Source organism: Budorcas taxicolor, chromosome 5 (assembly GCF_023091745.1).
Source record: "Budorcas taxicolor isolate Tak-1 chromosome 5, Takin1.1, whole genome shotgun sequence".
In the NCBI taxonomy this organism is placed as follows: domain Eukaryota; kingdom Metazoa; phylum Chordata; class Mammalia; order Artiodactyla; family Bovidae; genus Budorcas; species Budorcas taxicolor.
In genome coordinates, this window is record NC_068914.1 from 3193362 (window position 1) to 3220743 (window position 27382).

At 51.6% G+C, this 27382-nt stretch overlaps 1 protein-coding gene across 1 annotated transcript in view; it reads left to right on the forward strand.

The window, feature by feature from the left end:
* ARHGAP22 (Rho GTPase activating protein 22) overlaps positions 1-27382 on the forward strand; it is a 145575-nt gene that overhangs the window by 100124 nt on the left and 18069 nt on the right. Inside the window, exon 4 of the mRNA XM_052639322.1 lies at positions 9578-9706. Coding sequence (XP_052495282.1) covers positions 9578-9706 — 129 coding nt within the window. The remainder of the gene's footprint in view (positions 1-9577; positions 9707-27382) is intronic.

A 27382-nucleotide genomic window follows, 5' to 3' on the forward strand; every position in this document is an offset into this window, starting at 1 on the left:
GCCCTTCTGCCCCACCAGGCATCTGAAGAGGAGCAGGCTGCTGCCCAGAGGTAAGTGTACAGCCAAGGCCAAGAGCCGGCTGCAGGACACCAGACTGGGGGGTGACTAACCCTTGAAGGGCAAGTGGTATTTGGTGGCTCCAAGTGAGAGAAGCAGGGTGCAGACGAGACAACGGATACGCGGGAGGCTGGAACTGCGGCTCGAGTTCAGCCCAGCGCAGCCCGGCAGGGATAGGCAGGGAAAGGCAGGGGACGCTGCCCCTGGGGACACTGCCGAAAAGCCTAGCTGACCATGAAGCATTGCCCAGAGCTAGCTGCATGCACACACTCACGTGCGCGCGCACAAACACCACACACACACGCGCGCACACACACACACACACAAGTCTCAGGAAATTAGGATGGTGGGCTCTCCCACTCCCCTCCAGCCTCAGTCTAACCCACCTGAAAGCTGTCCAACCTCCAGCCACCAAGCCTCATGTGACCACTGAGCACTTGAAATATAGCTAGAGGAGGCGTGCTGTTGGTACAAGCTACGCGCTAGATTTTGAAGACTTAGTACAAAAAGTATGTAAACGTACTATCTCAACAGTTTCTGATTATCTGTTGAATGATACTATTTTGGATCTGTTGGGATAAACAAAAATACATTGTTCAAAATAAGTTCTTTTTCTTTTTTTAATGTAGCTACCAAAACATTTGAAATTATACTTGTGGCTTACGTTGTATTTTCCCATCGGATTATGCTGCTCTCGACAGCCGCATCCCCGCGCTGGGCCTTCACCCCTGGGAATGCAGGTGTTGGAGCCGTCCCTGGGGTTCCTTGCTCCCTGGGGCAACTTGTAGAATGATGGCGGGCCTGTGACCCACCATGCATTGCAGCTGCTGTCACCTTTAAATAGTGAGTTCTTTTGATTTTTAAACATTTTCCATAAATCCTGGACTAATTCAGGTATCATTTGATTAATTACATAAGAATGACATCTTTTTGACCTGAATGTCGTCGAAGGAGTTCCATGGGCTACAGTGGTTTACCAAATGGTTTTACAGATATCATTTACTCTTTTTGCATTTTAATATGAAAATTATTGTATAGCAAAATTGAAAGACAGGAGTTCTTGTCCTGGAACGACTGCCAGGACTTGCTGCATTTTGGAGTCACCTCCTCGCCCCAAACCCCTTGCGCTGGTGGAAAGAGAAATTCAAACACAAAAGGAAGTTCTTAAATCCAGGATCCCAGAAGGGAGGAAAGCCCGACTGGGAACAAGAAAAGCTGGGCTGGATCCTGACAGGGTCATGTAGGGGCCAGTGCCTTTAAACAAGCCATAGGTTGAAGTAGTGAGCACAGAGTGGGGTCAAGGTTAGGGATCAGGCTGCGTGGAGTCACAGTTCACTGATTTTACAGCTTGACATGTTTCTGGATTTCAGTTTCCTTTCCTTTAAAATGGGAATCATGGCACCACTTTGCCACCAGCTTGTGAACAGCGTGCCTGCCTTAGTGTGGGTGCCCTGGGTGTGCCTGTCACCTTGGTTCTTGCAGCCGCTATTCTTCCATTCTCTGCAGACTCCGTGCAAGCCCTCTCCATCCAGGGACTGCTCAGTGTATTGGAGTAGTTTATAAAACAGACCTATCAGGAGTGGGCTGAAAATGAAGTGTCAATAAGCATGCCACATAAACACATAAAATATATATATATATATAATGGATTTCCATAAGTGCTATGGCAGTGCGGGAGACGCAGGTTCAAAACGTGGAGAAGGGAATGGCAACCCACTCCAGTATTCTTTCTTGGAGAATCCCATGGACAGAGGAGCCTGGTGAACTATAGTCCATGGGGTCTCTAAGAGCTGGACACGACTGAATGACTCTTATATGGAAAGAGGAAGGCTGGGAAGCGGCCCAGGTTGCAGCGGGCAATGTGGGATGCAGTAGGTGAGGTTTCATTGGGCAGTCAGGGAGGACCCCCCAGGAAGGTAACACTTGAGGGAAAGCTCAAAGGAGACGAGGGAGCAAGTCATGGCAGCGTCTGGAAGCACCACATTCTAGCAAGAGGAAAGGCAGAAGGAGAGCAGGTGTGAGGACTCTAGGCAGGGGGGCATCTCGCTCCCTGGGGAGCGGCAGAGAGCAAAGCAGAGAGCAGCTATGAGGCCAGAGGGGTGATGGGCAAGAGATCGAGGTCCCCGGAAGGTCAGTGCAAGGACTTTGCTGAGGGGTGGACACTGCAGGATTCTGAGCAGAGGTGTGTGAGCTGGTTTGGGCTGGGCCACTATGCTGCCATACTGAAAACAAGCTGCTGGGGGCAAAGGAGGGAGCCTGAAGACCAATAACCCAGAGGAGAAACGATGCTGGCTTGGACCAGGTGGAACAGTGATAAGCGGCCAGATTTTGAATGTCTTGAAGGAGGAGCCAATAGAATTTACTCATTGGTTTCCTCACTGTGTATGCCCGGCAGTGGGATTGCTGGGTCGTATGGCAGTTCTATTTCCATTTTTTTAAAGGAATCTCCACACTGTTCTCAGTAGTGGCTGTACTAGTGAAAGAGGGTACCCTTTTCTCCTCACCAATCAGTTCTAATGAGGTGGATGAAACTGGAGCCTATTATACAGAGTGAAGTAAGTCAGAAAGAAAAACACCAACACAGTATACTAACGCATACATATGGAATTTAGAAAGATGGTAACAATGACCCTGTATGCGAGACAGCAAAAGAGACACAGATGTAAAGGACAGTCATTTGGACTCTGTGGGAGAAGGCGAGGGTGGGATGGTTTGCAAGAATAGCATTGAAACATGTATATCATCATATATGAAATAGATTGCCAGTCCAGGTTTGATGCATGAGACAGGGTGCTTGGGGCTGGTGCGCTGGGATGACCCAGAGGGATGGGAAGGGGAGGCATGTGGGAGGGGCGTTCAGGATGGGGAACACATGTACACCCATGGCTGATTCATGTCAATGTATGGCAACAACCACTACAATATTGTAAAGTAATTAGCCTCCAATTAAAATAATTAATTTAAAAAAAAAAGAATGCACTCATTGGAATGGCTATGAAACAGAGTGGAGCCGAGGATGTGTCTGGTTTCCACTTGAGTGACCAGAAGGTGGAATTGACCTCACCGGGAACGGGAGGGGTCCCAGATGTGGAGATGGAATTCATATTTGGGAGATGCCTGGAGACATCTCATTGCAGCTCTCTGGGGAAGGGCACAGAAGGTTCTGGAGGGCAGGGAAAGAGTGAGTCTGGAAGTTGTCGGCTTAGGGATGGCAGTTTAAGCCCTGAGACTGGACGAGCTCATCGGGGGTCAGTATGGGACAGGATGGGGACGAGGGGAGGAACAGGCCAGGTGACTCCCAATTTCCTGCTCTGGGTACCTGGAGGCCCAGCACTAAGACAGAAGCACAAGAGGAAGCGGGTGCGATGGGTGAGAGTTATGATTTTCAGACAAGCCATACTGTGCCTACAGCTGTAGGCTCATAGTCATTTAGGCTCAGAGGAGGTCGAGATCTCATTGCTCTATATCAATGCTTCTCAACTGGGAGCAGCCTTAACCCCCAAGGAACATTTGAGGACATGTGGAGACATTTTTGATCGTCAAACCTGGGAGGGAGGGAGAGGCTGCTACCAGCATCTAGCGGGTAGAGGCCCGGGGTGCTCTATACACCCTATTATGCATGAGCAATGGGGACCAGTTTGCTCTCCCACCTAAAACAATCCCCCCAAAAGGACAAATAATATGAAACAATGATTTTTAAGATACTTACTTTCAAAACATTAGGCAGTGAAGGACTGTTGACGCCCACCCCCCACAAGAGATGGAAACAAAGGAAGTGAGCCCTACGCCATGCGCTAGCTTCCAGCCCTGGGAAAGTTTTCAGGCTGTGATGCAGGAAGGGGAAACCCCAGGTGGAACCCAATGGGCTCCATGAGTTAGAGAGACAGCTGGGGAGACCAAAGCATCTCAAGTGTTCCGAATAGAGCACCAAGGAGGAAAGGGCTGCTCGGAGAGGAAACTCCCTTGGGAGCTCCTCGCCATGTGCACAGGAGTGGGCATGTGGAAAATCCCTGAGGCCAAGGAGAGAAGCACTAGAAAGGGTTAGGGGCCACACTGAGCACTCTGACACGGTGCAGGGAGTAGTGCCTGTCGCTGTCTGCCAGACTCCTGGGGCGTTGCCCAGAGTGCACACGGGTGTTTTCTCTCAGCGTGGGGGATAGTTTGCTCTATACCGAAAACTCTGGACCCACCAAATAAGTCTTAGAAACCAAATATATAAGAAGACATAGACAGAAAATCAGTAAGAAAATGTTAACTTGTTTTTAAACGTCAACAGCTAGACCTAATTTAGAGAACACTTTACCCAACTACAGCAGAATCATTTTTCTCAGTGCACATGGAACGCTTAGCAAGACAGGCCATATTCACGGGGATTCCCTGGCGGCCCAGTGGTTGGGACTTCACGCTTTCACTGCGGAGGGCGCTGGTGCAGTCCCTGGTCCAGGAACTAAGACCTTCGAGCCGTGTGGCACAGCCAAAAATATGTTCAAATCACACATTTCCGCTTCCATACATCACAGTGTATCTTCTCTGAAAACAAGGGAATTAACTTAGAAATCAGTAACAGAAAGATTTCTGGAAAATCCTCCCGAACTTGGAAATAACACACTTCTAAATAACACATAGGTCAAAGAAGAAATCCAAACAGTAAGATATTTTGAGCTGAATAAAGATGAAAAAACAATATGCAAATTTTGTGCATGCCTCTAAAGCAGTATTTAGGGGGCAATTATAACACTAAATACTGTAAGACACTAGAAAAATAAGGCCAAATTAAACACAAAGGGAACAGATGAAGAGAAACAATAAAGATCAGAGTGTAGATTAATGAGATACAACACAAGTTGGCAAACTACGACCCGTGGACTGGCTCCCCCTTTTTGAAAACAGATTTGTACACAAACACACAGCCCTGCCCTCTCGCTTACATGTTGTCTAGGCTCCTTTTTAACTACGACAGCAGAGTGCGTAGTTTTGACAGAGACCATACGGCCTGAAAACCTGAAATATTTACTGTAGCCCTTTCAAAGGTTGCTAATCAGAAAAACAAAGACATAAAGTCAGTAAAACAAAAATCTCTTTTTTGAGGTTAATAAAATCAGTAAGCGTCTAGAGGACTGACTGGGGAAAAGAGAACACACAAATTGCCAGTAATAGAAGTGAGAGAGTCGACATTGCTACGGACTCTTCAAATACTGAAAACACAGCAAAGAAATATTCTGAACAACTTCATGTCAATAATTCAACAACTTAGATGAAACAGACAAATTCCTTGAAAGACACAAACTACGACGCTCACTCAAAAGAAATAGGCATCTATATTATAGAAATTTAATTTGTTTTTAAAAACCTTCCTACGATGAATTCTACCAAATATTAAAACAATGGCAACTCTACACAGACTCTTTCAAAAATATTGAAAAAGAGGGAATACTTGCGAGCTTATTCTGTGAAACCAGTATTACCCTGATACCAAAATAAGACATAAAAGAAAATGGCCTACCAATATCCTTTGTGAATACAGATGAAAAATTCTCCACAAAATTTTAGTAAATTGAACCCAGCAATAATAAAACGGACAATACAAGATGACCAATTGGGATTTCAGGAATGCAAAGGTAGTTTAACATTTGAAAATCTATCAGCGTAATTCACTGTAATAAACTAAAAGCATAAAATGTGGTTTTTCAAAAGCTAGAGAAAAAAGCATTTGACAAAACCGCAACGTCCATTTCTGTTAAAAAACAAAAACAAAAAACTCTCCAGCAAACTGGAAATAGAAGCTCCTCAACCTGAGAAAGGACATGAGTAGGAAGCCTGCGGCAGATAAGCTTAATGGTGAAAAGCTGAACGCTTCGCTATGAGATCGAGAATAAGAGAAGATGTCCAGTCTTACCACTTCTATTCAACGTGGTATTAAGGCTCTGCTGCTGCTGCTAAGTCACTTCAGTCGTGTCCGACTCTGTGTGACCCCATAGATGGCAGCCACCAGGCTCCCCGTCCCTGGGATTCTCCAGGCAAGAACAAGGCTCTAGTCAGCAGAATTAGGCAGAAAACAGAAACGCGGGCACCCAGAGTGGAAAGGAAGAAGTGAAGCTGCCTTTATGTGCAGCGATGTGACCGCCTGCGTGAGAGCCCCAGTCAGTGTGGAGGACAGTCTGCTCACCAAATGGTGCTGGCACGACTGGACAGCCATGTGTAAAAGGGTGAATTCCGAGCTTCATCTTGCACCATCTACAAGACTAACTCATAGGCTAAACATGAACCCTGAAACATGAAACTTCTGGAAGAAAATCTAGAAGAAAACTTTTATAACCTTGGATTAAGCAAAATTTTCTTAGACACACCACCAGAAAGAAATTGATGAGTAGGGCTTTATCCAAATTAAACACTTCTGCTCTTGCAAACATACTGTTAATAGAATGAAAAGAAAAGGCCCAGACTGGGCGAGATATTTGCATAGCATATGTCTGATAAAGAGCTTTTACCCGGAAGATGTAAAGAACTCTCAAAACTCAATAATGAAACATGAACGACCGATTTTTAAAATGGACAGGGACTTCCCTGGTGGTTCAGTGGCTAAAGACTCTGAGCTCCTAATGTGGGGTGCCTGGGTTCAATCCCTGTTCAGACAACTAGATCCTGCAGGCTGCAACTAGGACCCACCTCAGCCAAATAAATAAAAATAAATATTTTTAAAGTGGATAAAAGATTTCAATAGATGTTTCACCAAACAAGACACATGGGTGGCAATTAAGTACATAAAAAGATACTCAGCATCAATAGTCATTTGGAAAATGCAACTTCAAACATGAATGACACTCTACCCCTACACACCCATTATAATGACTAGAAGTAAAGAGACCAGCTGCACCAAGTGTTGGTGAGGAAGTGAAGGAGCTGGACCCTCATGTATTGCTGGTGGCAGCATAAAGTAGTGCAATCACTTTGGAGAACAGATTATGGCAGTTTCTTAAAAAGTTAAATATACTATATAAAAATACACATAGATAAATATACACACATGAACAATACTTGAAAAGTTAAACCCGCAGGCTGAGAGCACCAGGAGAGCAGGACAGGACCCTAGGCAGAGGCGCAACTGGACACGAGAGAATCTGTCAACCTGCGGGTAGCACAGAGCCAGGTTTTGAGCTTATTTGACGTGGGTCACCCTCTTTAGAAAAAAAGAGTTGAAAAAATGAGAAATTCCAGTTATACACAAACCTCAGTATTCATTTAGGACAAGCAAGTAACCACAACAAACTCTTGGAGCCGTCGATCTCCAGGTCCTTTTCTGAGTTATTTTGGGATGTCTCTGCAGAAACGCATACACAGGAAAGCTTCCTGGCGGCACCTCGCTTCCCGTCCCCACACTCAGCCAGCCCTGCCTCGTAGTCCATGTTGCGTTGAGTCCTAAAGATGCAGAGCCATCCCCTTCTCGGTGGTGGTGCCCTTGCCCTGTGAATGGCCGCACAGCTGCCCCAGCCTTGCCTACGGTCTGTTTCCCATTGGCCCTCGCTGTCTCTTGGGCTCCAGGCTCTGCTGTCTCTGCTGCAAGCTCCCTTCCTCTCCGCCTCTGCATTGCTGCCTGGGCCCAAAGGAGTCGGACTCTTGTGTGTGTCCTGAAGGGCTCAGGAGGCATCCTAGGACCCTGGCCCACCGCTCTGCTGAGCTTTAGGCTCCACAGGCCCCTTCGGCCTGCTTTCTCGTCACCCCGCCTCCAGGCCTCATGTGTGGTGTGGCCTCAGCAAGGATGCATCTCCTCCCAGGCTCCAGCCCTCAGAGCAGCCCCCTCGGTTTCCCCAGTCCTCAGTGGCCTTGCTCTGGCCACTGTCAGCCTGGCCCCAGCGGGCTGCCTCACTCATGGGGAAACGACAGGCGCGTGGGCTGGATCAGAGCCCAGAGCTCGGGACTTTGAATCCCAGGCTCTGCCATGTATTCAGCTCAGTTCAGTTCAGTCACTCAGTCATGTCTGACTCTGCGACCCCATGGACTGCAGCACGCCAGGCTTCCCTGTCCATCACCAACTCCTGGAGCTCACTCAGACTCATGTCCATTGAGTCAGTGATGCCATCCAACCATCTCATCCTCTGTTGTCCCCTTCTCCTCCCACCTTCAACCTTTCCCAGCATCAGGGTCTTTTCAAATGAGTCAGTTTTTCGCATCAGGTGGCCAAAGTGTTGGAGCTTCTGCTTCAGCATCAGTCCTTCCAATGAATACTCAGGATTGATCTCCTTTAGGATGGGCTGGGTGGGCCATGTGTTAGCTCTGTGAATTCAGACAACCTCCGTAGTCACTCTGTACGTCAGTTTCCTTGCCTGTCAAATGAAGATAGTAACAGTATCTCACTTAGGGTCATTGTGAATATTCCTAGAAGGACAGATGTGTGTTGGCTTTGTTCATCAGGAGAGTCGTATATGCCCTGGTTCACTTACTCTCCTGTCTGGTCTCCATCACTGGGCTGCGGGTTCCAGAAAGGAATGGCCTGGGTCTCACAGCTCTCCTGTCATCCCAGTCCCTTGGGAACAGAATGTCTGGGACTCACCCCATCGGCAGATAAACCCACTTAGGGTCTGAGGTTCTGGGACCTTAGCAAGTAATGGTGAGTTATATGTTATGGGATGGGCCATAAAGATAAGATTATTCTTGAAAATCCCTTAAATTGCCTATTCTTTATAGACCTCAGTTCAGTATAAATTGTTTTAGGTTTATCTCCAAATTAATTCATTTCACAGGAAAACTCAGGGACCTCTGGAGCTACTGTAGAAAAAGTCAATTCATCAAAAACTGTCTGGGCATTCCTATCTTTCTGCCTTTGGATAATAATCCAGTATCCAGCTGTGAGTGGGGACAGGTGGAGAATTCTGGAGTATTTGCTCCATCCTGGTTTAATATCATCTCAGTAACTTTAAAAAAAAATTTTTTTTTTTTTTGTCTGCACTGCACGGCTTGCAGGATGTTCTCTCTCTTAATGGGAATTGAACCCAGGGTCCTGTCAATGAAAATGCAAAATTCTAACCACTGGACCGCCAGAGAATTCCCTCTGTAACTTTAATACATGTGAAGAATCAGGCCTTGTTTTCAGGGATGGAAGAGCAGGCTGTGATGTCAGAGCCCATGGTAAAAGCACATAGTGACATTTAGCTGGGTTTAAAGATGTGTAAAGTTGATTTAAACAAAATACATACTGAAGCTCCTCTGGTGTCTGAACTTCTCTGAGCTGCTGTCAAATCTGCATGCTTTTTCTTAATAGTACCCCAGGATGATTTTAATAATGGGGAAAATAACCAAGAAGGCTAAGGGAGAAACCCAAGAGGGCCCCAAAGATATGCGAGGTGTGGAGATGTGCAAATATAGAACCAGAAAGCACAGCTGCTGCTGAATGGTTTTTGGAGAGACAGCTGTCTCACCCCCAGGGAATGAAAGCCAGCTGGTGTTGGGCCGGAGAGAGCCCTGTGGGGGGGCACCCCGTGTCTGCCTGGGAGCCTGCCGTAAGCCTGTTCTCTCTGTCTTGCAGGTGGTGCCGGGGAGCGGGAGAAGGTGCCGGCCAACCCCGAGGCGCTCCTGCTCATGGCCAGCTCCCAGCGGGACATGGAAGACTGGGTGCAGGCCATCCGCCGGGTCATCTGGGCCCCGTTTGGCCGAGGTACTGCCCGTAGCGCGCATGCTCACCCTCTAGAACCCTTGCCTTCAGGTAATCACGCCCCTCCGCCCCACACCGAGCCTGCAAGATCCCTCTCTCTCAGGACTTGCTGGCTGAGTCCCATGCTTCTTGCGGCAGCAGACAGGCGGTGGTGTCCTTTTCTGCTGCCGGCCCTCAGGAGTCACCCCTTGGTGGACCAAGCAGGTCCTAGCAGGGGAGACTTGGGCCACTTTTCAAAAACGTGCCCTCTTCTGACCCTAAAGTCCCGTGGTTTGTGTGTACTTGCCTCTGTGTCCAGATCCTTGCTGAGAGTTGCGTGTGTCTGAGGCCAGAAGTAGGCACTCAGGGCCATATTGGATGGTGAGGTACCAAGTCCTTCCCTCTGCCGCGACTTGTGGCCCCTGCATGGCCTACACAGCCCTGGACCTGACCTGAAAACAAGGTTGCCGTTTACTCACCTGCTCCTTCATGCTACACTTGTATTGGGCGCCCGCAGTGTGTGGCGGGGAAGGCGACGGCCCCCCACTCCAGTGCTCTTGCCTGGAAACTCCCACGGGTGGAGGAGCCCAGTGGGCTGCAGTCCATGGGGCCGCTGAGTCAGACACGACTGAGCGGCTTCCCTTTCACTTTTCACTTTCATGCATTGGAGAAGGAAATGGCAACCCGCTCCAGTGTTCTTGCCTGGAGAATCCCAGGGATGGCGGAGCCCAATGGGCTGCTGTCTGTGGGGTCGCACAGAGTCGGACATGACTGAAGCGACTTAGCAGCAGCAGCAGCAGCAGCAATATATGGAATGGTATTCCAGAGGATGCCTCTCCCCTCCCCTCCCCCTTCCCTTGTCCTGGGAGAGACAGACGATAGGCAAGTAAAGGTGACTCATGATGTCCCCTGGGGATAAATGAAGGGAGCCAAGCAGAGCCACATGGGAGGATGGGGGGTGCTGTGCCAAGTGTTGTTTATAAAGCCAACTTAGTGAAGCCACCGGGAATGCCGAGGATAGGAAAAGAGATGCAGGCAGAGGGACCAGTGAGTGCACAGCATTGGGGAGGGGCCGTGGAGACACGAGGACCCTCAGGAGGACCAGAGGGTCTGAGGAGTGAGAATGGGAAGATGGAGGGCCCAAAGCCTGGGTATATAGTGCGGATTTCAGATTTCCTTCTAAACTGATGGGACACCAGGGAGAGCTCTGAACAGGAGACAGACACTATTAGACTTACAAGGCACTCCGGCTGCCTTGTGAGGGGTGGGCCATAGAAAGACAAGGCTGAGACTCATCTGACAAGGATGCAGGGCCTGGGCATGAGTGGCAGCGGAGGAGACATGGAGAATTGTCAGCTGAGACTTGTCCTGAAGATGGGCCGCAGGGTGTGCCGCAGGTCTGGACTTGGGGCACAGAAAGCAGTGGGGCTGCCCAGCTGTGCAGGTGCTGTCTCTGTAGGCCGGTGTCCCTGTGCAGTCATCATGGGAAGGGTTTTTAGGAAGGATCACCATGTCGGCTGGGCTGGGGCCACCAACTTGCCACTGAGTATGGAGACAGGACCGGCCGTGTCCTCACCACGTGAGCCGTCAACATCCTCTCTCATCCTCTCTCTCCACGTTGCAGAGTATTTGATTGATGCACCATCCAGGCTGGGACAGAAGCTCACCTTTGGGGGCTTCCTAAGTGGCCCCGGGTTCAATCCCTGGTTTGGGAAGATCCCCTGGAGAAGGAAATGACAGTCCACTCCAGTACTATTGCCTGGAAAATCCCATGGACAGAGGAGCCTGGTAGGATAGAGTCCATGGGGTTGCAAAGAGTCGGACACGACTGAGCGACTTCACGTTCACTTTCACTTAAGAGGCCCCACCTTGTTAGCCATGGCCTCCCTGCCCCCTGGTGATCATGGTGCCTTTGACCCACAGCCCCAGTTTAATGGCCTGGGAATACTCAAGCCCACCCAGGAACTTCTGCAGCCTCTACAGGCTCCTTTTGGTGCAAGGTAGTTGCAAGTAACCCAGTGGAGGAGAATAGAACCCAGAGAAGATCTCTATGCGGCTGGACTTTCAGGTGGCACCTTTGAGCACTAGGGAAAGGAGGACGTCACCATGATCTTGGGCAGCAAGAGGCTCTTTGAATGAGTCACAGAAAGCACCACGAGTTTAGCGGCAGTGCAGTGGAGAAAGAGACGACTCATTCTTACAACAGAAAACTCTGCAGCAGTGAGAATGGATGAGCTCCAGCTCCAGCCAACAATATGCATGAGCCCTAAAAACATACAGTGAGGCTAGGGCAGCAATCCCATCCATATGAAGCCATACAGTGAGACTAGGGCAGCAATCCCATCCATATGAAGCCATACAGTGAGACTAGGGCAGCATTCCCATCCATATGAAGCCATACAGTGAGACTAGGGCAGCAATCGCATCCATATAAAGCCATACAGTGAGACTAGGGCAGCAATCCCATCTCTATAGAGCCATACAGTGAGGCTAGGGCAGCAATCCCATCCATATGAAGCCATACAGTGAGACTAGGGCAGCAATCCCATCTATATAAAGCCATACAGTGAGACTAGGGCAGCAATCCCATCCATATGAAGCCATACAGTGAGACTAGGGCAGCAATCCCATCCATATAAAGCCATACAGTGAGACTAGGGCAGCAATCCCATCTCTATAGAGCCATACAGTGAGGCTAGGGCAGCAATCCCATCCATATGAAGCCATACAGTGAGACTAGGGCAGCAATCCCATCTATATAAAGCCATACAGTGAGGCTAGGGCAGCAATCCCATCCATATGAAGCCATACAGTGAGACTAGGGCAGCAATCCCATCTATATAAAGCCATACAGTGAGACTAGGGCAGGAATTCCATCCATATAAAGCCATACAGTGAGACTAGGGCAGGAATTCCATCTAATATAAAGTCAAAAATAGCGCAGGAAGATGGAACTTCCCTGGTGATCCAGAGCTTCCACGCAGGTTCAATCCCTGCTTGGGGAACTAAGATCCCACATGCCTTGGGGCATAATAAAAATAAAAATTTTTAGAAAATAGGGCAGAGGGAAACTATACTATTTATGGCCAAATATTAGGCAGCAAAAAATATAAAGTAAAACAAAGAGATGAATGCTGTACCGTCAAGATGGCAGGCCTAGTTACACAGGGGTGCATTTTTAGTACTATGCATCTCTGTGGCTATGTGCTTTAAATACTTTTTGAATGTCTGCATATTTCACTATTTTAAGAATACTGGAGGGGGTTACCATTTCCTTCTCCAGGGGATCTTCCCGACCCAGGTATCGAACCCGGGTCTCCCGTATCGGAGGCAGATGCTTTAACCTCTGAGCCACGAGGGAAGCCTATATTAAAATATCAAAAACTAAATAGAACAAAGAAAGGAGAGACACTGAAGGTCAAAGAGGCTAAATAATCTGCCCAAGATGACAGAGCTGGTCGGGAGCAGAACTGAGAAAGCTGTTCTGACCTCTGCTGTGCTTTGCCCCAGCCCATCAGGGCCCCGTCGCATCACACGGGGCCTACCTGTATCAGGGTGTGTTGACTCCCTGTACACATGTGCTTGTCTGTCAGTCTCTGCTTGCCGAATGGGCACCATTTGCAGAATCCCACATAGAATCCAGATTTGCCCCTCCCCCAGCCTTCTTCCCCCAGCATTTACAGACTTCTCAGGCAGTGCACTGTGTGCCGAAGAACTCACAAGAATTTAAACAGGAACCGCCATCAAAGGTGTTTATCTCCTTTCGACCAGAAGTATAGAGGAAACGCAGAAATCCCAGGGGTTAGCGGTGACAGACATGTCCAGGCAAGTGTGGGCTCTCAAAGGGGGGGCTTCATCCGCCTCTGCAGGTTTCCTGGCAAAGCTGTTATTAGCCTGGGTTCCCCGGCAAAGGAGGCTTAGGGGATCAGCCCTTCTTTCACTGTTTAATAACGGAGGCTGTGAACCCTTTCAGGCATGTTTGTTCTGGCAGAAAGCGACCACCTCTGACAGGCACAAGTGGGCAACATGCCTCCTGCAGGCAGGGGAGAGCCTGGCTGCCCCAGAGAGAAAACAGGGCTGGCCAGTGGGTCAGGGGAGCTGGTTACTGCTGATGGCCTGCCCAGGAGTGGCCCTGATAGAGTGTCTCTTGTCTGGGCATTCATTCATTGAACCAGCCAGTCATTCATTGGAGGACGTGTCCTAGGGGCTGGAGTCACAGCAATGAGTAGGACAGACAAGGTCCCTGCCCCTGTGGAGCACACATTCTAGGAGAGAAGACAGACAGCAAACTGGTTGGGATGGGGAGGGCGAGCGGGAGGGATGCAGGGTTCGGTGTACAGTGACATTTGACTAAGGGAGATGAAAGCATGCTTACACGTACATTTGGGCAGAGAGTTTTGAAAGCAGAGGCAGGGGTGTCCATGTTGGAAGAGCAGTAAGGAAGTCAGCCTGACCGGAGCAAGCTGTGAAGGGGCAGAGAGGAGGCAGGGCTGGTACATCAGGAGGGCCTGCACAGTGATGACTCTGGCGAGGTGGTACCGTTGAACAGAGCAGTGGCCGAGTCTGACTCAGGTTCCAGCAGGATCCCTCCGGCTGCTGTGTCGAGAATGGATGAAAGAAGCAAAGACAGAAGCGGGGAGACCAGTTAGGAGCTCATTATACAGTCATGCAGGTGAGAGATGATGGTGGCTTGGCTCCAGATGGCACTGGGGATGAGGAATAATAGAGTTCTTGATATATTTTAAAGGCAGAGCCAATAGTACTTCCCTTGCTGGAAAGGGTGAAAGGCGTAAGAGAATGAGAGAAGCCAAGAGTAATTCCAAGGTGTTTTGATCTAAGCCAACTGGAAGGGTGGATTAGTCATTAACTGAGACAAGAGAGAAAAGAGAAAGTGCAGTTGTTTGGAAGGAAAATAGAGAGTTCACTTTGGACTTAGTCTGGGGTACCTGTTAGAAGCTCAAGTTTAGTTATCAAGTAGGCAGTTGGACTCAATAGCAATAACCTCAGATATGCAGATGACACTGCCCTTATGGCAGAAAGTGAAGAGGAACTAAAAAGCCTCTTGATGAAAGTGAAAGAGGAGAGTGAAAAAGTTGGCTTAAAGCTCAACATTCAGAAAACTAAGATTATGGCATCTGGTCCCATCACTTCATGGGAAATAGATGGGGAAACAGTGGAAACAGTGTCAGACTTTATTTTTGGGGGCTCCAAAATCACTGCAGATGGTGATTGCAGCCATGAAATTAAAAGGCACTTACTCCTTGGAAGGAAAGTTATGACCAACCTAGATAGCATATTGAAAAGTAAAGATATTACTTTGCCAACAAAGGTCCGTCTAGTCAAGGCTATGGTTTTTCCAGTAGTCATGTATGGATGTGAGAGTTGGACTGTGAAGAAAGCTGAGCACCAAAGAATTGATGGTTTTGAACTGTGGTGCTGGAGAAGACTCTTGAGAGTCCCTTGGACTGCAAGGAGATCCAACCAGTCCATTCTAAAGGAGATCAGTCCTGGGGGTTCTTTGGAAGGAATGATGCTAAAGCTGAAACTCCAATACTTTGGCCACCTCATGGGAAGAGTTGACTCATTGGAAAAGCCTCTGATGCTGGGAAGGATTGGGGGCAGGAGGAGAAGGGGACGACAGAGGATGAGATGGCTGGATGGCATCACCGACTCGATGGACGTGAGTCTGAGTGAACTCCGGGAATTGGTGATGGACAGGGAGGCCTGGCGTGCTGCGATTCATGGGGTCGCAGACAGTCAGACACGACTGAGCGACTGAACTGACTGAACTGAACTGGGGCAGTCTGACAGTTACGGCTAGAGGCCAGAAGAGAGCACCGGGTTGGAAAGGGAATTGGGAGCCGCTGACACATAGATGGGGTTTTGAAGCCACGAGTCTGGATGAGACATCACGAAGCTAGTGAAGAGACAGCAGAGGACCTGGGCTGAGCCCTGAGCTGCCCTCAAGCAGGAGCACAGGCAGCAGAGGAGGGGCCAGCACGGGGGCTGAGGAGAGCCAGGAGTGACTGTGGCTCCTGAGCTGAGTAAAGAGGCCACCGAAAGAGACAGTGTCTATGAGCTGCTGATGGACCGACCAGGAGAGAACGGGCGGTGAGCACAGCTCACTGGTGACTGGACGAGCGTGGTTTTGGTGGAGTCCTGGGGGTAAAGCCAGAGGATAGTGGGCATGAGAAAGGATGAGAGGAGGGGAAGTGAAGTGTGAGCATAGCCAGCTCTTTCAAGAAGTTTGCTGTAAAGGGAAACAGAGAAATGGGCCAGTAGCTGAAGTGGGGAGTCAGGCAGAGAAAGAGTTTCATTTTTTTAAGTTGGGAGACAAAACAGCAATGATGGTGCAAGTGAGGGAGAGAAGAATTGCTGGAGTACCAATATCTTGTGGATATAGATGGAAAATTCCTCAATAAAATACAAAAGTAATTGAATCCAGCCATTTATAAAAGGGTTACACATGATGACCAACGAGATTTATCATAGGAATGCAGAGTGGTTGAACGTCTGAAAAGGAATTAATGTGATGCGTCAGTAGAATAAAGGACAGCAACCATATGATCGTCTCAATCAACTCAGAAAAGGCATTTGATAAAATTCGGAGAAGGCAGTGGCGACCCACTCCAGTACTCTTGCTTGGAGAATCCCATGGACGGAGGAGCCTGGTGGGCTGCAGTCCATGGGGTCGCGAAGAGTCGGACACAACTGCGCAACTTCACTTTCACTTTTCACTGTGATGCATTGGAGAAGGAAATGGCAACCCACTCCAGTGTTCTTGCCTGGAGAATCCCAGGGATGGAGGAACCTGGTGGGCTGCGGTCTATGGGGTCGCACAGAGTTGGACACGACTGAAGCGAGTTAGCAGCAGCACCATTTTATGATAAATACACTCAACTGTCTAGAGACAGAAAGGAATTTTCTCAACCTGCTAAAGGGCATCTATAAAAAGCTTGCAGATAACATCATGCTTAATGGAGAGAGCTGGATGCTTTTCAGGAACAAGACAAGATTCTTGCTTTTACCACTTCTGTTCAACATTGTACTAGACATTCAAGCTGAGCACTTAGGCAAGAAAATGAAATAAAATGCATCCAGATTAGGAAGGAGAAACAAGTAATCTATCTGCAGATGGCATAATCTCATATATAGAAAATCTGAAGAAATCTATTTTAGATCTAATAAAAAATTCAGCAAGATTGCAAGATACAAGGTCAAGTAAGCTGTATTTCTATACAGTTGCGCTGAGGAAACTGGAAATGAAACTAAGAAAACTTCATTTATACTAGCATCCAAAAGACAAAATACTAAGGAATAAATTTAACAAATAAGAAGTACAAAACTTAGTACTCTGAAAATGACATTCTTGAAAGAAATTGAAGACCTAAGTAAAGGGAAAGGTGGCCCACGTTCATGGATCAGAAGACTTGCCAGTGTGAAGAGGGCCCCACTCCCCTCAGTGAGTCTCTGGACTCCCAGGCCCAGCTCTAGCAACATGGGCCCCCAAGAGGCCCTGTTGGGCGGCACCTCCCAGCTAGCTCTCTGTAAAAGGGGAGAGAAAGGAGTCATGGGGTACCAGAGTCACCCAGCATCTGGTGGGTGCTCGTGGGTGAGTCCTGTCTTGCCTGGGATCTGGAGAGAGCCAGCAAGTGCTTGAAAGTGTGTCTTGTGTGCATAGGAAAGTGCTTATTAGCAAAGCCTTTTGTGCTGCAGTATTGAAGGAGGCTGAGTGCGTACAGGTCTTGGCATCAGGCTGTGGTCTGCATGTGACCTGGCTCTGCCCTTTGCTTACTGTGTGACCCTGGGCATGCCACTTACTCTCTCTGTGTTCTTGTTTGCAAAATGGGAAAAAGAACATCTTCTTTGCAGAATTGTCGTGAGAATTAAGAGAGAAAATGGATACAAAGTGCCCGGCAGTCTCAGTACTGAATAGTTCTATTTATTCAACATAGAGTATCTGCCAGGTGCAGGCTGGGCACCCAGCAGGGATCAAACTGAGGTTCCATTCTATGCTCTCCAGTGCGTAGGACAATTGTTCTCATTGGAACCACCCAGGAGAAGGCTTATAAAGTGAGACTGAGAGTTGGGAACCTGTTTCTAAGTCGCTAGAATTTGTTTCGAACAAGTTCCCAGGTGATGGTGATGCTGCTGGTCTAGGGCCCACATCTTGAGAACTACTGTGTTAGAAGGTGGTGAGTATTACGGTAAGAAAAAATAGAGCCGTTTGGCCACCTGACGTAAGAACCGACTCATTGAAAAAGACCCTGATGCTGGGAAAGATTGAAGGCAGGAGGAGAAGGGGACGACAGAGGATGAGATGGTTGGAGGGCATCACTGACTCGATGGACATGAGTTTGAGCAAGCTCCGGGAGATGATGAAAGTCAGGGAAGCCTGGTGTGCTGCAGTCCGTGAGGTCACAAAGAGCCAGACACGACTGAGCGCCTGAACAACGACAAAGCACAGTGGTGAGCGTGGCCCTCCCGAGAGCGGGACGCCCAGAGCCTTGAAGAGGTTGTGCAAGTGAGCCAGGAGGATGGAGGGCGGGTGGGTGTCAGACCCGGGCAGCAGCAGCGAGTGCTGATGTGCTAGTGAACCCATGCACCAGCAGGTGGGCTGAAGGACTGAGGGACAGGGAGGATGAAAGGAGCCTGATGGCAGAGGAAGGACGTGATCTGAGAAACAGTTAAAGGGCAGCCTGATTGCTTGTCAGCAATCGGGGTCAAGGGGAAGCCAGGGGTCTACTTGCAGTAAAGTAGGCAGTGAGCAAGAGTACTTCCCCTATGGTGGGTGGTGGTGAAGGGGAACACATTCCAAATCTGTTTTGAAAACAGGACCTACAAGATCTCCTGGATGCGGGTTTGAGAGAGAAGGAGCAGGGAGGGTGAACACCCAGGGGTCTGATCAAGCGGCAAGAAAGAACTGGGATTAAGCGGGAGAGGAAGACAGCCCAGAGCAGGTTTGGGACAACGCAGCAAGGGCGCAGCTCCATCTGGGCGCAGGGGGGTTTGCAGTGCCTCCTAGTCAGTACACTACTGCCCACTGCGGGCACCACTGCCCACTGCGGGCACCACTGCTCACTGCGGGCACCACTGCTCACTGCGGGCACCACTGCCCACTGCGGGCACCACTGCCCACTGCAGGCACCCTGAGTGGGCAGTTGGATGCAGGAGTCTGAGGACCAGGGTTCGCAGCTCGGTAACTAGGAGCATGGTAACCAGCCCCCTACCCAGCGGGCAGTGCCAAGCAAAGCCCAGAAACTGTCTCAGCCTTACAGGCTGCAGCACAGAGCAGCAGTCCTGGCACCAGGAGCCTGGCCTGGGAACGGTGTCCCTGCCCAGGGTGACAGCCCCATACTGAGGAGGGGCACGAGGGGCCGGCAGCAGGCCTGCCGTGGCCCTCGGACCTGTGCTGCCCATGCCAGCCCCACCCCGATGTGTATGTGACTCTCACAGGCCTGTGCAGGCTTTCCCCGGCCCCTCCCCCTAGAGCTGACAGTCCTGTCCTAGATTCCTCAGAAATCATGGAGGGAAGGAGGGGGACAAAGGCAGCTCCCAGAGGCCACGGGGCAGGACACTTGACATGGAGAAAATCCAGCCTCAGGACAACTTGGAGAGACACAAAGCATCCTTGTTAGGCCAGCTGGTTGTGGTCATTATTTGCTGGAATGATATCTCCAAATGGAAGCCCTCAAGGCACAGACTGAAGATGAAAGGTCACTGGCCCCAGCCCAGGCTGGCAGTGGTGGAGCCTTCTGCCCAGCACTACTTACTCCAGATCCCAGCTCTCCAGGAGATTCAGGAAGAAAACATCTTAGCTCCATTTCCAATGAATGTTAACCCACCAAACCAGTGGGCCTGGGCCTTTCCTGGCAGCCTTTCCAAAAGGAGAAAGATGCGGCTGTTGGCGACCTGGACTGGGCTTCAGTCACTGCACCAGCAGACGGGGGCACTTGAGCCTGATTCTGGCACCCGGGCCCGTTCCCCGTTCTGGTGGGCCCTGAGGGGCCACATGTCGAGTGGAAGAGGAATCACACCCACAGGCCTTGAACTCCGTCCAGCCCCAAGCTCACAGAGGGCAGATCAGTCCTCTTACAAGTGTAAGGGTCCATACACAGCACCCTTTGGCCTCCTTCTCCTGCAGCCCTCAAGGCTTCTCACCTGGAGTGCTCCGGGAGTCTGCAATCTTAGATCCCCACAGGGGAAATAGTCCCCAGCCGCAGACCCTACTGATCGCAGCCAGGGAGCCTGGGGCGGTTTACCAGGGGAGCAAGGCGGAGGAGCTGCTGCCTTATCTTGGGAGAGCCTGGCAAGCCAGCAAGGGTGATTTATGTTAACCCACCAAACCAGTGGGCCTGGGCCTTTCCTGGCAGCCTTTCCAAAAGGAGAAAGATGCGGCTGTTGCTGACCTGGGGCTGCTCACCACTGCTTCCTGTGATACTCAGGATGCTAACTGCTCAACTAACTGCCGTTTGCCCACCTTGCTGGCTCACTGAGTCCTCCTTCCCTCCCAGCAACTGTGGTGGAAATGCCCCTGCAACTGGTCCTGCTTGGCTTCCCGTGTGTGCTGAGAAGAGCTCAGATCCCAGGGCTAGAAGAGAGCTTGTCATGGTCGTTGCTAAGCTGAGGCCAGTGAAGGGTGTTGCCAGCAACACTGTGTGATGTCCTGGTGACTGCCAGCCACAAGGGGAGAAGCTGGGCCACTCTCCAGAACAGCTAGTGTTTATTCAGCGTGTCCCAGTGGTGGGCTCTGCAACCCTGACTGACCCTCACAGTGGCCCTTTGGAGTCAGTCCCACTACAGCCCCTTTTAAGGTGAGGAGCCTGAGCAGCAGGGAGGCTCACGTAATCTGTCGAGGTCCCAGAGAAGTAAGCAGGAGGCCGGCACTGTAAGCAGGTCTGCTGGAGCTCCGAGCCCTGGGGCTGGGTGCTGGCTCTGGAAGAGCGGGATGCCAGGGCCGCTCGGGGTGTCCTGTGGTCGGGTTCAGTGGCTCCCAGTTTCTTCCCAGACAGCCTTGGTCTTCCACGTCAGTCTGAGGAAAGAGGAAGTGATCGCATGCTTGCCATTTGATACTCCTGACAGGGGTTTATTGTATCAAAATTAGTATAGAGAGGGACGGGGGCCCAGAGAGGTTCAGCAACTTGCCTTAACAGCACACAGCAGGGTTGAGAGCAGGCTCAGCCGGCCTTCAGGTTGAGCCCATCCAAAGATGCTCTGTTGCCAGGCACCATAGCCTCTGGATCTGCCTTGTCTTAAAAGTGGTGTGGGGACAGGGAAAGGGAGGTAAGACTGAGGACAGAGGTAGTCCCCAAGGGACTGGACCCGGCCCAGAAATGAGAGCCTCCCCAGCTCAAGAGGTCACCTGTCACCTCTAGTTCACGTGAGAGGACAGGACTCCTGCCCCCAGCCTCTCAGCTCCCTGGTCCTGGCCCAAAAGGAAAGCTTCATAACTATCTTTGCACACCCACACCTCACTCCAGGCCTCATGGATAAAAAAAGACCCCCAAGGTGGCATGGGTGTTGACCTAGCCAGGGTTTATCCTAGAGTTCATTATGGCAGTGCTCACCGGAGTCCAGAGCCTTCTAAATAGGAGGCAGCTGCAGACCTCCATCCACCTGGGAATGTAGGGGGCGGAGGCACAGGGAAGTTAGGTGAAGCGGTTTCCTAGAGATTGGCCAGTCTAACTCTAACCACACAGGTGGGAACACCGGGGCTCAGATAAAAGAAAGCAAGTCAGCACCAGGACCAGTCAGCCTAACTGGTAGGGCCCCTGCTCCTGGAGCAGGTGCCCCACCTGAGCCCTCAGACCTTTCTCTTTATATTTTATATTAATTCATTAATGTAGGTGCATCAGGACTTAGTTGTGGCATTTGGGCTTAGTTGCCTCGAGGCATGTGGGATCCTAGTTCCTCGACAAAGGATTGAACCCTCATCCCCTGCATTGAAAGGCAGTCTTAACCACTGGAACACCAGGGAAATCCCTGGACCTCTCTCTAATGTGGACAGAGCTGATCAGACCTTGCGGACTGTGGGCCCTGGGAGCCCCAGGCTCTGGGGGGCAGATTTAGGGCAGGATATTACTTGACTTATGGCCCCTGTCCCCATGAATCGCCCTTCCCACCTGCATGTTTGCCTGGACTCTGGGAGGGAAGAACACTGAACGAACCCCTCCCACACATTCCTAGCGCTTGGGAGGACTTCAGCCCGCACCCCCGCGTTCGTGTCAGGACCAGGACTAGTGGGCGTCGCTGGCCTGGGACACCAAAAAACTCCGATCAAAATGAATATTTTATTGTAATTTTTTAGAATGAAAATTAATGCAAAGAAATCCACGGTGGTAGTCTCCAGCTGCTGCTGTGCCACAACTTTAGCAGCTTAGAGCCACACACATTTATTTCGGATGAGCCCCCACCCCTGCCCCCCAGGGCTCCCCTAAGCCCCTCGCTTGCAGATTTCTTCCCACAGACCCCTGGGGATCTGCGTCCTTCTGGTGTTTCAGGGCCCCAGCTTTGCTTCTCCGCCCGCCTTCCCTCCTGGTGAAGGCTGTGCACCGCGTCCGTGCTCACACTTCGCACTCTTGGAGGTGTGGGATTGTGGGCTTTTTTCGCTGGGTTCACGGGCTTTGCAGAAAGACAGTATAGGTTTGAATTGAAGATCTGTCACTTACTAGTTGTGTGACCTTACGAAAATTACGTAACTTCTCTGAGCTTCAGCTGTCTCATCTGTAAAATGGGGACATTAATACTCATACCGCTCAGGACTGCACAGGACGCCTAACTTAAGTCCTAAGCACCCTCCGTGGCACTGGGGCGCTGGCCCCTCGGCAGGGCAGAGGGCTGGAGCCCAGAACACCATCTCCGGGTCGGCAGCCCTGCTATAGATCAGGCTCCGCACTCATCCCGCTGCTTGACCCAAACAGAGTCACCTGCCCTCCCTGAGCCTCCGTTGCCTCCACCTGGAACACCTGCCTTCCATTCTGCTGGGAGCGGAAGCTCCTAAAGCGAGTCCTTTAGGAAGAAGGGGCGGATCATTGGGAGTTGCTAGTATCCCTACGGTGCTGTAACGTCGAGCGTTAGGAAGAAGCGGGTCAGGAGTCTGCACTCCAGGAGCAGCATTTCAGAAATTCGCAGGTCCCGGCCCTCCCTCCCTCGCTCCAGGGTCTGGGCCCCGGGCGGGCGGCGGGCAAGACGCTACCTGCGCGCGTGCCGGGCATTCCTGCGCGCCGCGCCGCCGCGCCGGAGCGCCATGGGCCTGATGCCGGCCGCGCGGGCCTCCTCAGGGTGCCGCGCCTGCCTGCGGCCGCCCTGCCGCATGCCCGCCTGCTGCGCGCCGGCCGCCCCAGGTAGCGCGGGAGCGGGGACGGGCGCCCCGCGAAGCCGAGTGGAAGCCGCGTCCCAGGCCGACTGCGCGCTTGGACCCAGGTCCTGCGCCTGTGCCAGGACAGCGTTGAGCCGGCGCGTCGCGGGGCGCCCGGGAGGGAGCCGGGAGACGGGTCGGTTGCGGGAGGGGGTAAGGGGCAGCAGCGGAACCGGTCGCCGGGTTGGGGGAGCGAGCACGCGTGTTGAGGGGCAGAGACAGAGCTGGGACGCTTCCTCCTACCTCTCGCCCGGGTGGTGGGCAGCCCCCGTGCAGGGATGAAGAACCTAGCCTTCCAGGGCACGGAGACGTGCAAAGGATCACCACTATTGAGGGACCCAGGCAGGATGCCAGCTCTCGGCTACCAACTTCAAGTCCACTGCTCAGCCCACGTTTGCCTCTCCGGACTTCAGGAAGTCCCCAGTGCCTGGGGGCTGGTTAACACCAGAAAGGTGGAGGTCACTTCTGCCCTGAGGATGGGCTTGCCCTGGGCAGAACAACCCCCTAAGATGTTAGCCTCTCCTTGTATTTCTCTCCCCTGGCTGATTTTCAGCCTGTTGGTTGTTGACACTTGGTTACAGCCCAGCCAATTTGTTGCAGCTGTTCAGAGCAGCTTTGAGGCTGCTAAAGGGGGCTTCCCAGGTGGCTCAGTGATAAAGAATCTGCCGGCCAACGCAGGAGACACAAGAGAGGCCGCTTCGATCCCTGGGTCGGCAAGATCCCCTGGAGTAGGAAATGGCAACCCACTCCAGTAATCTTGCCTGGAAAATTCCATGGACAGAGGAGCCTGGCAGCTACAGTCCATGCGATCGCAGAGTCAGGCACGACTGCGCGCGCACACAGTACCTGGAGGAGGGCAGTGCGCATGGGCGGTGTGGGAGTGACGGAAAGTGGATTCACACACCATGGGCTGCATGCAGGGAGGGTGGCAGGTGTCCTGCGGAGGGGCGCAGAGAACAGGAAGGGTTTGTGAATCTCTGGAGAGAATTTAATAACTATTTTCCTCATTGCGCCTCTCGGCTATCTGCCTCTCCCCTTTACTGGAGAGAGCCAGCCTGAGTCTCCACTCGATCAGCTCCAAGAGGGAATCTCGGCTGTCTCCCTTTCCTGCTGGGTTCCCAGGGCAGGCAAAGCCCACCCAGGCCTGGGCTGGCCCTCCCGGGTCAGGAGACGCCCACTTTGATCAGGCACCTGCTTCCGTGTGCCCAGTGCGTTAGGCTCTTCCATAGCTACTGACAGCCCTGTGCCGTGGCAGAGACCAGCTCAGAGATATTGAGGACGTGCCCAAGGTCACCCAGGACAGGGATCTGAGTCAGCTGAGTGCTGGGCCTGTGCCTTCCTGCCCCTGCATGGGATTCGGGGGAGAGGGGAGTGAGAGCCAGGCTTTGCCAGGGAGCAGCTGGCAGGAGGGGAGGCCCGGCCCAGCTCTGAACCCGTCAGCAGGTTCATCCAGAGGTCCATGCCAGCTTCCTCTCCGGTGGCAGAGCTGATGCTTTGTAAAGAGCGTGGGCTGGGACCTCGAGGAACCCGCACGCTGGCTGGCTGGGTTTCCAGGGATCTGACAGGCCTATTAGAGCTGGTTCTTGGCAAGGCTCCCCCATGAGACATGCCAGGAGGGCTGAGGAAGTTCAGCACAGCCGTCCCAGGCCCTGCCAGGCTCTGCCCAAGAGCCCCTGAGAAGGGGAGTGGTGGGGAAGGTCCCTGGCTGAGGGAGGCCGGGTCTGTAGCCTGAGCGCAGGGTGCCTCCAGCAGGAGGAAGGCGGGAGCAAAGCCCTGGGAGGTGGAGCTGGAACTATCCTTTCCTACGGGGCTCTGGTAGCATCTCCCCCTCCAGGGAGATGTGCCCTCAAGGTAAGGGGGCAGCTTGCACCTGAAGCCTGAACAAGGTCTGATGCAAGGCACCACACTGCCTTGCTGGCAAAGTGGGGTCAGCCCCAGGCCTGGTGGTGCCTAGGGGCAGGGCCTTGGGACCACCCCTAAGGACAAGTGTCATCATCCCCATTTTATAGATGGAGAAACTGAGGTCTAGGAAAGGAGGCCACTTCACTCTATACAGTGGCTTAGGATGTGCAGGTGCAGCCTCAGAATCTTTGTCTCTATGGCCTTCAGTCTTGAGCATCATCGGCCTCTCGTGTTCCCCACCCCTATCGTTAGCTTAGCACTCTCACCAGGCTCAGCACTTGGAGGGCCTCTGGGGGAGTCTCGTCATTTCTCAGAGCCCCTGAGCCCTGCATGAGGTCAGTCCAGTGCTCACCAGGGGTCATGGTCCTTGTCAGGACCCGGGACTGCCGTGTTCCCAGCCTCTTCACTCATACTCTCTCACACTCACCCTCCAACCCCCAGGGTCCTCATCAGACCCGCACCACTCCCCCCCCCCCCCCCGCCCCCGCCCCCTGCCGCCAGGTCTGCCCAGGTCTGCCTTGGGGATTTCTGCTCATGCCTACCTCCCAGACCCCACCCCCGCCTTCCTGGCTATCTCTTGCTCATTCTTAGACCCCAGTCCTAATGTCCCCTTCTCCTCTAAATCACCTCTGTTTAGAAGCACCTGGGACCCTGTGGACTTCCCACAGCCATAGCCTTGTTCAGGGGACTGGAAGAGTAGTCTGGAAAGCTTCACCAGGGTTGTGGGGGGTGGTTGAGATGATGTAGAAAGAGGGCTTCGGAGACATGGGAGCTGTGTGACTGCACAAACAGCGGGTCTGGCCATGCAGCAGCTGCCCTCTGCCTGGCCCAGGCTCTTCTGTGCTTCAGAATCTGATGGAGAGGTAGGCAGGCCCCTGTCTATCTGCCTGCCAAGTTTAGATTTTATCCTGGGTGGGCAGGAGGGAGGCAACAAGGGGTTTCAACAGAGGAGCCTGTGGTAGTATTTACATGTTTCTAGTCCTCTGGACAGATCTGGGACCCTCTAAGACTTAGAAAAGGGTGGGGCACAAACGCAAGAGTGATGGAAGGATGGATGGACCGGTGGACAGCAGATGTCCTGGGAACAGGAAATTGGAGAGCGGAAAGGGTTGGGGCCAAGAGGAGGCTAGATAGATTTACCCAGGCTTTGTGACTCTCTAGAGAGAATTTTAGAGTCCTTTTCCTCAGTGTCTCTCTTCCCTGACTGTGCCCTTTAGTTACCTGTGAGCCAAGGGTGGGAAGCTGAGTGCACGAACTCTGGGTGGGAGATAATCCTGGGCTGTGTGCTCCCCTCCTTCACTCAGCACTCCGTGACCTCCCCTCCAAGCCCACACTGGCTTGGGACTGGGGAGAGGGGCTGGTTCCCAGTGAGGAACCAGGCAGAGGCAAGCGTCTTCGCATGCTCTGTGATAGAGGGCCAGAGGGGGGGCCCTGTGGTCGTGCTGAAGAAAGGATCTGCGGCAGCTGATCTCCAGGGCTAAGCAGAATTTTGCACAGAGTGAACAGGGAAAAGACCTCTGCACAGGCCAGGCAGCAGGAGAGCAGACATATTCAAGATGCTCGAGTTGTGGGTAGAGCGGAGGTGAAAGGGACGGGGCGTATGCCCGAGTGGGGAGGGAGGCAGGAGGCGGGCGCCAAGGCGCAGGGCCAGGCCGGCTCCAGCCCTTCCTACGGACGCTCTGCTCAAGGGCAGTTGCCCCTGTATGTTCTGTGCCTGCTTATTTGAGGTCCTAGCCGATGCCTCTGGTCATAACAGGCCTGTCTTCCCATTTCTGAGAGTCAGGGCCCCTCTCCTACTTCATTCTGACCCAGTGCCCGGTGGGGAGGTCTGTGCCATGGAAAAGAGGTGAGCATTTGGCAAAGCTGCAGGAATGAAATGTGGACTGGGTATGAGGCAGTAGGGGATGGTGGGGACTGTGGAGAATTAGCAGATACATGGGCTATCAGAAGGGCAGAAAGAAAAGAAAGAAAGATAGTGCTAAGTCATGTCTGACTCTTGCGATCCCATGAACTGTATAGCCTGCCAGCTTCCTCTGTCCATGGGATTCTCCAGGCAAGAGTACTGGAGTAGGAATACTGTATTAGGAATTCTTACTCCAGTAAGAATACTGCCATTTCCTTCTCCAGAAAGACACAGGGGCCGCTGAACTCCATCAATGTGACTGGAAATTCTGGCCTGGTACCACCAGATCTGTGGATTCTTTTAAGAGGATTTTTTCCAGATTTTTCATATGAATAAAAAATCTTTTAGATGGTCTAGATTTTTTTATATGAATCTTTTCTAAAGTATAAAAGTATAAAGTAACGAATTTAAAAATGTTTCAAACATGTGCCTAGCTAAACAGGAACACTGTGGGCCCATATGGCTCATTGCTGGGCATGTGTGATTGAGCCCTCAGTGTGCCGTAGAAGGAACAGTGTCCTTGTGTCTCCAGACCAGC